This window comes from Dendropsophus ebraccatus, chromosome 12 (genome assembly GCF_027789765.1).
Source record: "Dendropsophus ebraccatus isolate aDenEbr1 chromosome 12, aDenEbr1.pat, whole genome shotgun sequence".
NCBI lineage: Eukaryota > Metazoa > Chordata > Amphibia > Anura > Hylidae > Dendropsophus > Dendropsophus ebraccatus.
Window position 1 is genome coordinate 37,575,377 of NC_091465.1, and position 13,606 is coordinate 37,588,982.

A 13,606-nucleotide genomic window follows, 5' to 3' on the forward strand; every position below is an offset into this window, starting at 1 on the left:
TCAGACGTCACCCCTGAGCCTGTAACATAACAGATCAATGTTATATATACCTCCAGGCATCAGTTTTGGAAACCTGTTGCCCATTAGGCAATGCCTGGAGACATGACCTTTGCCCTTGCTTATTCTGAATTAGCCAAAGAAACTTATAGACCAACATGGCAGCTCCCACTACAGACACACGGAGGAAAAATATATCCTCAGGTTCTAGCAGTAACTGAGAAGTCTTATAATATAAATGCTGCATGACATTACTGTGGTCTTTGCCATAGACATTGATGGGTAGAATGGCCATAATAGGTGCCACAGGCATCAGCCAATAGGATCGCAGGATCTTAGCGCTGCAGGCATCAGCCAATAGGATCACAGGATCTTAGCGCTGCAGGCATCAGCCAATAGGATCACAGGATCTGGTTGTCGCCGGCATCAGCCAATAGGATCGCTGAATTTGGATTGAAAAATAAACAAACAACATCACCCGTTGCCAGTCAGCGATTGCTCCTTTGGAGAACAGACCGGCTTCATTTTGTTCCTGATTTTGCGACTTTGTGAGTATTTCCTGTATTCTGCGGAGGAAGAGGAGACCCGACTGTACATCAGCGCGACCTGAGAGACATCACCAACCATCTACAAGTCTTCAGAGGTAAAGTAGCAGCACAATTCTCCTGGTGATTTTTGGTAATGTTTATCCCCATTATTATTATTCTATTGTTATATGTAACTATAAAAGTAATTGTGGGAGATTGATCAAGCTGTTTTACAATAATATTGTCCTTGGTTGCCCATAGCAACCAATCCCAGCTCAGCTTTCCTATACTATTGGGCTTTATTATAATGAAAGCAGAGCTGTGATTGGTTGCTATGGGCAACAGAGGACATTATTACTGTAAGAAAGTGCAATATATCTCCCCATTGGGTCATTTAAAATAATAATATTCTTTGTTGTCCATAGCAACCAATCACAGCTCAGCTTTCCTTTATATATATGAGCTCTGGTATAATCAAGGCAGAGTGATTGGTTGCTATGGGCAACAGAGGACATTATTATAAGACACTGTAATCTATCTCCTCCATTGTGTCCTTTATAGTAATAATGTCCCTTGTTGCCAATAGCAACCAATCACAGATCAGTTTCCTTTTTTATTGGGCTCTGGTATAATTAAATATAAGATGTGATTGGTTGCTATGGGCAACAGAGGACATTATTATAAGACATTGTAATATCCCTCCCCCATTGTGTCTTTTATAGTTATAATAATCTTTGTTGCCCATAGCAACCAATCACAGCTCAGCTTTCCTATATTATTAAGCTCTAGTATAATTAAATATGAGCTGTGATTGGTTTCTATGGGCAACAGAGGACATTGTTATTATAAGACAATGCAATCTATCTCCACCATTGTGTCTATTATAATGTGTATTAGTAATTCGTACCCCTCGAAGAAACATACATCAGGGCGGGGGCTGTGTGCATGGACCTCAGTAATTATTACCTGGTTACAGGTAGAGCTCATGCACTTCTCAGATGTTCTGTTCTGCACCTGCAGTTTGATGTCTGTGCTTCCCTGTAATCCTGCTGTTATGTATTACCTCATGTACTATGCTGCTATTGTACTGCACTTTATGTGATCTGTTATTTGTACCATAGTAAGTGCTCCCCCACTCTGAGTCCTCCTTGTTACTGGTTTATGTATCAGCAGTCGTGGCTCACTGTTTATGGTATTTATGTTTTCACTGTATTTTTTTTCCATTAATAAAAATAACTTTTCAACTTGCAATTGTGAGTGGTTCATTTCTTATCTTTTTGGTGATGTAGTAATTATACAGTATAGTAATATCCAGAACAATTATTATAGGGAATCTATCAGTAGGTTTGGGCAGCCAGTAAGGCATTATACAAAGACGTCCATGGTCCCTCTATTATGGCGCTCCAGTGTGCTGTTAATATGTCAGATTTTATAGATATGCCGATTATCCTGTTTGGTGCACTGGGGGCGTCCTTTACCCCAGCCCGCTCCTCATCACCCCCTAATGAATAAAGAATACTAGAGGAGGAGCGGGCAGGGGTGAATGACGCCCCCAGTGCACCAAACAGGATAATTAGCATATCTATAAAATGTCTCTTACATATAAACAGCACACTGGAGCGCCAGATTAATAAAGAATAAATCCCAACACTTATGAGTACGATAAAATATTATTATTATTATTATTATTATTATTATTATTATTATTATTATTATTCTATGGTTATCTACAATTATAAAGAAATTGGGGGCGATTGCTCAAGCAGAGTTATAGTTATAATATTCGTTGTTACCCATAGCAACCAATCACAGCCTAGTTTTCCTATATTAATAAGGCCTGGTATAATTAAATATGAGCTGTGATTGGTTGCTATGGGCAACAGGGCATATTCTTATAAGGCAGCAATACTTTTATTATATTATATAATCATCCCATTATTATATAATATTGCAATATGCTATACTGTATATCTCCTCCATTGTGTCTTTATGTGACTTAGTGTTATACAGTATATTAGGCTATGTACATACAAATAGGGGGAGATTTATCAAACTGGTGTAAAGTAGAATTGTCTTAGTTGCCCCTAGCAACCAATCAGATTCCACTTTTTATTCTTCACAGATTCTTTAAAAATGAAAGGTGGAGTCTGATTGGTTGCTAGGGGCAACTGAGCCAATTCTACCAGTTTGATAAATCTCCCCCATAGCGTTTAATTAGAATAGAAATCCAAAATAAGTAAATACAAAAGAAATCCATCTACATGTTACAGATACAGACAGTCACAGTACTTTTTGTTTCACATTTCTTACATAAAGTTATATAACTTTAAAGACGGTAATTTTTTTTTCCCCCACATTTTCAAAGAGCGGCATTAGTAAGGGGTAAGACGGCCACTCTGTCATAATTGGGTGTGTTGGAAACTGCAGGGCTGCTCATGCCCTGTTTCAGCACAGTTAGCTATCGCTAGCACTGCTGCGTGCAGCACTATGGATACTGAGGCTCCCCTTGATTTCTAGTCTAATGAATATTAGCATTAGTGTACAAACACACAAACCTGATCCACAGCATATTTCTCGCTGTGAATTCCCAGCGAAATCCGCTGCGGATCCCTTCCTGTTGGTTTCTATGAGAGGACATATTGACATCCCGCTGTGAGTATGTAAGTTATAGCCAGGGCAGTTTCTAGGGCATTTTGGCAACAGGGCAAATCTTGATAAAAGTGCCCCCCCCCCCCATCACTCAGTTCAGCCCTGGGAAAGGAAGGGGGGCTTTTATCAAGATTCGGGTTACTAGGAAGAAGCAGTGTGTGTACTGCGGCATAGAGCAGTGTTGCACCCCTAACAGATAAAGTTCTACTGAATACAAAATATACAAAAACATCATTCAGGGACTTACAGGTGATGTCATCTTTGATCGGAGGCGTCACTTTCTTTTTTCTCACTTTCTGGCCCAGACCTCCACAACAACTTCTTGCAGCTACAATTCGTTTCTTCAGACAGACATCTTAGGCTTCCGCACATTTCTAGCAACTTCCTTCCATTTTTCCCTCCTTATAGTCTCCCAAATTATAGTAATTCTGCTTTTAAAGTCAATAGGTATCTGTGTTGCCCCCTGTATGCAGGATCCCCTGCTGTGCCCCCATATAGTAATAATGTCCCCTGCTGTGCCTCCATATAGTAATAATGCTCCCTGATGTGCCTCCATATTGTAATAATGCTCCCTGCTGTGCTTCCATATAGTAATAATGCCTCCTGCTGTGCCCCATATAGTAATATAGGATAGTATATAGGGCTGTATATAGGACTGTGTATAGGATAGTATGTAGGGCTGTATACAGGACTGTGGATAGGATAGTATATAGGACTGTGCATAGGATAGCATATAGGACTGTGGATAGGATAGTATAATGGGATGTATATAGGACTTTGTATAGGATAGAATATAGGACTGTGTATAGAATAGTATATAGGGCTGTATATAGGACTGTGTATAGGATAGTATATAGGGCTGTATATTGGACTGTGTATAGGATAGTATATAGGGCTGTATATAGGACTGTGCATAGGATAGTATATAGGACTCAGTATAGCATAGTATATAGGGCTGTATATAGGGCCTATATACTATCCTATCCTATATACTATACTAAACTATCCTAAACACAGTCTTGTGTATAGGATAGTATATAGGACTGTGTATAGGATAGTATATAGGGCTGTGTATAGGATAGTATATAAGGCTGTGTATAGGATAGTATATAGGGCTGAGTATAGGATAGTATATAGGACTGTGTATAGGATAGTATATAGGACTGTGTATAGGATAGTATGTAGGGCTGTATTATACAGCCCGATATACTATCCTATACACAGTCCTATATACTATCCTATACACAGTCCTATATACAGCCCTATATACTATCCTATACACAGTCCTATATACTATCCTATATACACCCCTATATACTATCCTATACACAGTCCTATATACTATCCTATACACAGTCCTATATACAGCCCTATACACTTTGCTATACACAGTCCTATATACAGCCCTATATACTATCCTACACACAGTCCTATATACAGCCCTATATACTATCCTATATACTATCCTATACACAGTCCTATATAGTATCCTATACACAGTCCTATATACTATCCTATACACAGTCCTATATACTATCTTATACACAGTCTTATATACTATCCTATACACAGTCCTATATACAGCCTGTATATTGGACTGTGTATAGGATAGTATATAGGACTGTGTATAGGGCTGTATATAGGACTTCAGCCATGTAACCCAACCCCTCCCCCCCTCCTCCGGGAAAAAAACAACAGCATTATACTTACCTAATCCAACCCTGGCATGGAGAAGGCCTTTATCTTCTCCCCTCTTCACCTTGCCGGAGGCCGGAGGGATTTCCCAGGATGCCCGATGACGTAATTCCGGCGCCTGCTGCGGGATCCGTCATCAGCTGCAGAGACAAGGGGCCGCACTGAGGACATCAGTGAGGGATGGAGGGAGGCTAGTGCCCGGAGCCCCGTGGAGTCCAGGGTAAGAGGTCCTGGTTGGTCAGGGAGCAGGGGGGGTTACTGGTACCAGTGCCGATGCCATGAGTGCGCGGGGGCCGGGCGCGGTTGGGCCCCCCCTAGCTGTCGGCGCCCCGTGAAGTCGCCCGGCCCGCCCGGTCCTAGAAATGGTCCTGGTTATAGCCCCGTTAAACCCCCCACATACTATACCTGCTCCACACTCCTGCTTGCTTTGGGGGCTTCCGGCATCTGGACATTCCCCTCAACCAATCAGTGTGCTGCAACAGGGCAGTGCACTGATTTGCTGAGGAGGACGTCCAGCCAGGAACCCCCAAAGCAAGCTCGAACGTGGAGCAGGTACAGTATGCTCCGGCCAGCGGGGGGTTAACAGTTGTCAGTTACTGTCAGCTACATACGGCTGCATGTTCCCCTCAGCAAATCAGTGCGTTACCCTGCCCTGTTCCCCTCAGCAAATCACTGCCACAGCACACTAATTGGCTGAGGGGGAGCCCCCGAAGCAAGCCAGTGCTTGAGCACCAACCCGGTACCCCTGGATAGAATGGTGCCATAAACGGGAACCGGGCCGCGGATCGAAAAACGGACCGCGGCACCGGCTTCCCTGTGACGGCTCCGTTCTATCCCTGTGTCAGATTAAAGAGGATCTACCTGATTGTACCTGGTGGTACCAATATACACTTATTACGGGAAATGCTTATAAAGTGCTTTTCTCCCTGCACCAAGGCTTCACTTCCTGGATAAAATGGTGATGTCACTTCCTGGATAAATGGTGATGTCACGCCCCGACTCCCAGAGCTGTGCGGGCTGTGGCTGCTGGAGAGGATGATTGCAGAGGGATGCTCAGTGTCCCTCCAGTGCCCTGTGTCCCTCACTGTCCCCCTGCCATGCCCCTTTATGTGCATTTCCCTTAATGTGTATTAGTGATTTGTATAACTTTATTTATTTTTTTGGGGGGCGGGGGGGGGCAATACAATACTTTAATCAATAAATATTAGGCTATATTAATGAGAAACTAGGACATTTGTATGAGAGCACAAACATGATTCTTTTCATTCTTGAAGAATGTTTTGCAAATGTAGTGAAATAAACTCACTGAAATATTTGATATGGACACGAATGAAAATACTAAATGATCTGTACAATAAAGTTATTTTGTTATTTAAATGATGCAATGAAAAACTTAAAGAATAAGCAAATAAATTGATGAATTTATTATTTGCATTATTTTCCTTAGAATAAAGGACTTATAATAACCAATTCTTTACTGTTTCTTATTTTATGCTTAGAAGAGGCGACTTCAGTTCCAGGTAATTGATCTCATATATTGTAGATTTTTCTGTTTTTTTGTTACTACAGCGAGGGACAACACACACACAAAAAAAACAATAGGGGAACAGGTACCCCTATTATAATGAAGAGAATCCACAGTCTAAACAGGGTTTCCTGCTCAAGAGGAGCAAGCTTCTGCTTCTGAGTGGGCCGTGTCTGTGTTGCTATCCAGCAGGCTGTATACCCTGTATGCATGCCTCCTGCTCAAATTACCAGCCAGGCAGGGGTTAAGTTGGGATGTACTGTATAATCACTTAACCCCTGTCTGGCTGGTAAACTAATCAGAAGGCATGCATATAGGGTAAAAAACAATTAAACAGACTTGTAACTTGATACTCCCCCCCACCCCCAATATACTATGCGCCTATAATACACAAGTCTTCTTATGTATTGGGAGGCTTCTGGGCCCCTTCAAGCCCTATCACAGGGTACGAGCCTAACGCTATACCCTGGTATAATGCCAGAGCAGTGCCCATAGTGTAAATTCATGCCAATACAACATAGGAAATATCTTCTTCAGAATCCATGTTCCCACATATTCATGGTAATATTCCTCTCATTTTAAAAGATGGCGAGGAAGAGGAAAAGAGAACTGATCGACCTTTATGAAGAGGAGACGTAAGTACAAGATTTTATATCACTGCAAATCCACACTTACTGCATTACACCTTATCTTATATACTATTCACAACACAAAGCTCATCTATTATATTACCATCACTTTCTCTTAGCCAAAGACAGGTCATATATTCTCCTTACATTACAATGGATCTTTTTTATTTTTTAATAAATTGTTCACTTATTCTTATATGCCTATGCTATGTTGTATCTTGTATCGCTGGAATTCTGACAGTAAAATCTATTTTTTATATCACAGATCAATGACCACCATCATGAAGAGGAGGAAGGACCCCGACCTGCAGCCAGAAGAAATAGCTGCATTCCTGAACCTGCTTGGTAAAATTCACTGCACCTTCCAACGATTGTAGTTTTCCTGCTTTAGGCCATGTTCACACATGGCATAAACATCGACCATTATTTGACAGGGCCGCTGTTTGCTGTGTCAACTAACAGCCGATGTCTCAGAATTTTACCCGGCTGATACTGCAGTATTGGCCGTATGAACATAACTTCATTTTAATTGGAATGCGGGCACATTTAGGTGTGCCCCCACTTCAATTAGCCATAGAGCACAATATACAGGATCTGCAGCAGATTCACTGCTGTGTTCCATCATTTACCTAAATTGACTGTGTGGGCCTTACCTTGTGATCAGCATTACCAGCCATATTCATTATAAGAAAAACACCTGTGATAAAGCCCGGTAATGCTGGTCACATGACAAAGCCCAGACAATCAATTTATACAAAACTGCAGAGACCAGATAATCTATTAGGATTTCCCGCCATCTGAAGGGAATAGGGCTGAGCAACAGGACCAGATAGAGACACAGCTGCTTGTACTGTGCTGTGCCCTGACAACAATCAAAGGGACAGAAATACGTATAGTCCAATAATCTTCTTGTCATTTAAAAACTGTGTTGAATTGAAACAATCCTTTATTCAACTTGTTTCTTAGACGACGAGGACATCCAACTTTTTTTGGCCAAGGACATCTGCCTACGGATCTCGGACAAGGTACTTATATACTGCTTGGGTGAATTGTGTGTGTGAGGATGATGGTCCTGTAATATTACACATAGAAATAGGATCACCACTTATAGCTAAAACATAACTTCTTTTCTTCTCTTACTAGTATCTGCTAGCAATGACCCTCGTGTACTTCAAGAGAGCTGGACTGACCACCGAGGAGTATAAAGAATACTTTTTTGCATCCCTGTGAGTTTATTCATGTGTATATGTCTAAGGGAATGCTGTCAAGTAATTGTAAATCTGATGCTTTAAGTCAGCTTTTCCATCATAGTTTGTAAAACAATTATGTTTATTACATAGGAGAAAGGTGAAAGGGTATTTTAATATTTATATGCAGAGAAAGCATAAAAAGCCTATAGATTTTAGCATGTAGCATTTGTACCATATAGGTTCATATCAACATAATTTCACATTGTTACTATTATTAGATCCATACAAGTTTCTTTTACACTGATATGGAAGTATATAGTAAACCATGACTTCACTTTCTCTTCTTCAGTTATCTAGCGAACCAGTTTGAAGAAGATAAGGACTTCAGATACGAGATCTACGCGTGGGCCTTAGGAAGATCCTGGGAATGGCGGAAGGAAGAGCTGCACGACCAACGGAACTATTTGCTTTACCGGATGGACTTCAGAGCTTGGATTGACCAGACCACGTGTGAAGAGGTTAGTAATCAAAAAAATATGTATAGCCAGAAGTGTAGTCTATGATTATGAATCCTTCGTGAAAAGATGATTCAATCATAAATTATTTAATTCCAGATCATGGCACAGGACCCTTTCCACTGGGCATGGATGCGACAGAGGCGTCCCCATCACAGCTGGGCCATTCGTTGGTGGAGGAGGAGCGCATGGGAGTTCAAAGTCCAAGGCCCATGGGGTTACCCATATTCATGCGCTCGCTGCAGGAACATCGTTTTGTATCCATGCAGGTGGAAAGTGGTCGGTAACATCGTAAGCCAGATCGACACTGCAGTGGACCCTGGAACATCGATTGAGATCCCCGACTAAGAAGACCATAACGGATGACCCAAAGGAGCAGGTAATGTAAAACACATGCATGCACACACACATCATTCCCTTTACCCTCCAGCACACCAACACAGTACTTTTAAAGGGGTTTTCCAGGAAAAATGTACTGATGAGCTATCAACAGGATATCCCATCAGTCACTGATCGGTGAGGTGCCAACAACCGGCAGCCACACTGATCAGCTGAGCATACCGCACTGCATAGTGAATGATGTTTGTCTCTGGTCACTGTGTAGCAGTGACAATGTGTAAATGCAGCTCAGCTCATATTCACTTGAATGTCACCTGAGCTGCAGTTACATATCATCACCACTACACAATGCACTAAGACAGACTGATTACTGTGTAGTGGGGTCACTGAACAACTGAATGACGTTGGTGTCGGGTGTCGGTAATTCAGTGACTAATGAGCAATCCGGTGGATAGCTCGTCAGTACATTTCGTATAGAAAAACCCTTTAAAAGTCACACACACTGACACAAATTAACATATACACTCTCTCTACACAGCCCCAACTAAATGATTGATGATATATAGTGTTATCCTCCCTTAGAATGCCAGAGGAAGGGCAATACAGTGGCCATGGCTTCCCTGCAGGTTTCCTCCACAGGGGGTTTTTCCTGTCCTGTGTGTTGCTGTACGCTCTTCGTGAGTGATGGGAGGTAACAATCACAACACATACATACACACATACATACAATAAATTTCTCTTTAACCCTCCTTACTTGGTCACTGAGTCTTTTCTTGTGTAAGCAGTATATGGCGGTATCTGTAATGTATTTTTGATAATATTCTCACTTCTGATCACACTACAAAAGCATACAGAGACCTTATAAAAGGGGTTACCTACTTATCATCTACACAAATGAAAATTAAAAGCAGCAGCACTTATTTATTTCTTTTTATCAGGTATTCATAGTCTACAAACAGCCAATGGTCAGTTTGGCAATGTTCAGCTGCTTTGCCAGGGTATGCGGTACTAATGCTCCATTCATTTTCTAAGGGGGTCATTGAACATTGCCCCTTTCTGCGCTCAGCAATGTTCAAAGGCCACATGGAAAACAAATGCAGCGCTTGCTTTGCATAGCCAGTCTGTTCATTTGGTGAAACAATTTTTCTAAAATCTCTTGATCAGTAGCAGTCCCAGCAGTCAGACCACTCCTGATGTGCTAGTCCTCTCCTGTAATGTCAATAGCAGTTAAAGGGGTTATGAAGCAAAAATCTTTATCTTTCAAATCAACTGGTTCCAGAAAGTTACATACATTTGTAATTTACCTCTATTAAAAAATTGCAAGTCTTCCAGTACTTATCAGCTGCTGTATGTCCCGCAGGAAGTGATGTTTCCTTTTCAGTCTGACACAGTGCTCTCTGCTGACATCTCTGTCCTAGACTGGAAGTGTCCAGACCAGCAGCAAATTCCCATTGAATACCTTTTTCTGCTCTGGACAGTTCCTGTCTCGGACAGAGATGTAAGCAGAGAGCACTGTGTCAGACTGAAAAGAAATCACCATTCTGGAGGAGGTAGTGTCCTAAATATACAGGGGTAGCTGGAGAGCAGGACGGGAGAACGGGATGCCAGATCACACAGCAGCGCAGAATGTATATATGCACTGCTTGTTGGATCTGGAAACTTGACAGCATGAATATATGCATACCTGTGCTCTCAGTTTCCCAGTTATTGGCCCCCATCCCTTTTACACAGGGAGATGTGCGGCTGATAATGATAAATTTTAAAACCAGCTCAAAAGATGCAAGCAGCTGAAGATCCTGCATTTTCCCGTTTCTCAGCTAATCGCTGTCACTTTTACAAAGGCCGATTATCAGCCGAAGGAGCATTTCTAACAACGCTCCTGGCCAATAATCGGCTCATGTAAAATACACACTGTCTCTGAAAGAACCAAGAGGCTGCAACACCATGAAGCAAGAGACACCACTAACCAAACAACACCATAAAGACCAAGGAAATCTCCAAACAACGGTATTGAGAAGCACAAGTCAGGGTTGAGTTATAATAAATTTTAAATTCTGAGTTCTGCTGGTCAGATGATCAGAGGTTGTGATGTGTTTTTGTATACTCATTTTTCACCAGAATAAAGAACAGGAGAAATCCTATTTGAACAGACCTTCTGTGTCAGTGTCTCTGACTGGTTTTTGCACTGTTTATGTGCAGTATATATGAGTTATTCTCAAAGAGTTTTGCATATTTTTATTCTATGGAGCCAGTTATTACATTTGCCAGCAGGAGACTGGAAGTCACTGGACCAGGAGCCCCAGGGGACTGGGGTAGGTCAGTATTCCTTAGTTTTCATTTAAAAAAAAAAATTGGTTCCCAGAATACGCTTTAGTTCACTTTAAGGCCAAGTTTACATACCGTACAAACATCACTGCTTCATTGAATAGCAGTCTATGGAATCATGGCCGTAGTGTATACACCCTGTATACACTATGGACGTGGTTCTTTGCCCCACAGAAAATATTTGACAGTTCTATTTTGTGCGGCCTATATTTAGTAAGGTCTGATAGTGAACGAGATAGACTGTGTTATAGTGTAAAGTATGGCTCCTGGCTGTACTTTACATTGTGGTCTATGGCAAATTGAAGCGTGGGCACACCAGAATGTGTATGCGTTCCAATTAAAATAAAGCAATGTTCATCTGGCTGATACTGTAGTATCGGCCGGCTGGGTCAAACAACAGCCGATGTTCATACACTGTGTGAACATGGCCTAAAAGGACAGAAATCGGTCCCTTAAAATTCCAATAGATGAAAACCTTTTATACTCAGCATGAAAACAGATTTATCAAGATGCCTCAAACCCAATCTGCCTGTTTTTTTTTTTAAACTATTCACAGCTCAGGTCTCATTTTACCAAAGCTTCTTAAGATATAAAACCTGAGCTGTGACTGGTTGCTGTGGGGAAAAAAATCTGAAAGTGAAGATTTTAAGGCAGCTTAATACATCTGTGTCAATGTGTTGTTGTTGTTTTTTTTTATTATACTACAAGTAGAAAAGTCATTAGAAGCCCAATAGAGAACATGTTTCCAATGAAAGTCAGAGGGTCCTGATGCAGAGTAGCTATCAGTAGAGATGAGTGAACCTCAAGCATGCTCGAGTCCATCCGAACTCGAACGTTCGGCATTTGATTAGCGGTGGCTGCTGAAGTTGGATTAAGCCCTAAGGCTATGTGGAAAACATGGATATAGTCATTGGCTGTATCCATGTTTTCCAGACAACCTTAGAGCTATATCCAAGTTTAGAAGCCCCCGCTAATCAAATGCTGATCGTTCGGGTTGGAATGGACTCGAACCCAAACCTGGTTCACTCATCTCTAGCTTTCAGATAGCTTTCAAATAGACCCCCATATGGCCTCTGGTGCACTGGTTACATCTGTAGCCTTAGCCTCAGGCCTGTATGGATCAATAGGGGGTTACCTGACTTCAGATCTTACAAGGGGTCGGGCCAGCAGGGCATGGTCTAGGTAAGGCCCTATTCCATGGAACTATATCGGCCATAATCGCTCGTTTGCTCCTCTATGTCGGCCCGTGGAATAGGGGCTTTAGGATGGAAGTTTTAATGGACCCAAGTGTTTAGTAAGGGAGGGGGGGGGTCACACACAGTATTGTTGGTAGTATAATCACTTATGTCCTGTGTTCCTATTCATGGAGGGGAGGGCAGAGTGTGCAGGAAAGGTAGAGAAGCGTGGATCAAAATATGGTACTGCCAAGGTATAAGGAAGAGCACATGATACTGCCATGATGTATTGTCCATACAGGAACACAGGATGAAGCAGGTCAGTGGAGGCCAACAGCAGAAGTAGTCAGTACAGAACTGCAACATTGTTGAATGGAAACATTAAAGGGTACTTTGGCCATGTAAAACTTCTTATATATTGTTGCCCTTTCATACAACATAATAAACATGCTATTCTCACCACATGGGTCGCTTCCAAGGCTAAGGCTCCATTTACACAGAAAGATTATCTGACAAAGAATTTAAAACCCAAACCAGAAACAGACTATAAACAGAGATCAGGTCATAAAGGAAAGCCTGAGATTTCTCCTCTTTCAAATCCGTTCCTGGCTTTGGCTTCAAATCTTTGGCAGATAATCTATCAAATAATCTTTCTGTGTAAATGCACCCTAAGAGGGAACAGCGTCGTGGTCAGTGGCTGAGCGTTCAGCACGCTACATGGAGATACCACTGGAGGGCTATAAAACAAGTGTCAGGCGAGGAACAGAGAAACAGGACCTGTAATGTGGACTGCAGAACTACAAGTACCAGACATAGTGTCCACAAGGGCTGAGAAGAGTCCAGGAGCAGGCTGGATTAAAATCACAACAATTTGGAACAAGACCTGGAAGTAACATGCATAACCCACCAGGATCACATCATGTTGTCAGCAGAGAGAGGTAACAGCACAGTTCACACCCTGCACACATTTAAAATCCACGGCTGCAATTTTTAGTGGCAGTTTCCCTCCCCGGCAATGTAGGACACAAGGTGGTCAGACC

General features: G+C 41.9%; 1 protein-coding gene across 1 annotated transcript; it reads left to right on the top strand.

The window, feature by feature from the left end:
• The first annotated feature begins 461 nt into the window (after positions 1-461).
• On the top strand, positions 462-9,338 carry LOC138769150 (speedy protein 1-A-like). Its single transcript, XM_069947410.1, has 8 exons — positions 462-640; positions 6,368-6,388; positions 6,979-7,028; positions 7,288-7,367; positions 7,989-8,047; positions 8,166-8,248; positions 8,562-8,730; positions 8,827-9,338. The coding sequence occupies exons 3-8, from the start codon at positions 6,979-6,981 to the stop codon at positions 9,073-9,075; spliced, it is 690 nt and encodes a 229-aa protein (XP_069803511.1). The 5' UTR covers positions 462-640; positions 6,368-6,388; the 3' UTR covers positions 9,076-9,338.
• Positions 9,339-13,606: the final 4,268 nt, after the last annotated feature.

What these genes read in the sequence shown, in the direction of transcription:
- LOC138769150 (XM_069947410.1), top strand. Translation starts at nt 6,979, where the DNA reads ATGGCGAGGAAGAGGAAAAGAGAACTGATCGACCTTTATGAAGAGGAG. An exon ending in GACCTTTATGAAGAGGAGAC is followed by an intron (nt 7,029 to 7,287) that starts GTAAGTACAAGA and finishes TTTATATCACAG; the next exon opens with ATCAATGACCACCATCATGA. An exon ending in TGCATTCCTGAACCTGCTTG is followed by an intron (nt 7,368 to 7,988) that starts GTAAAATTCACT and finishes CTTGTTTCTTAG; the next exon opens with ACGACGAGGACATCCAACTT.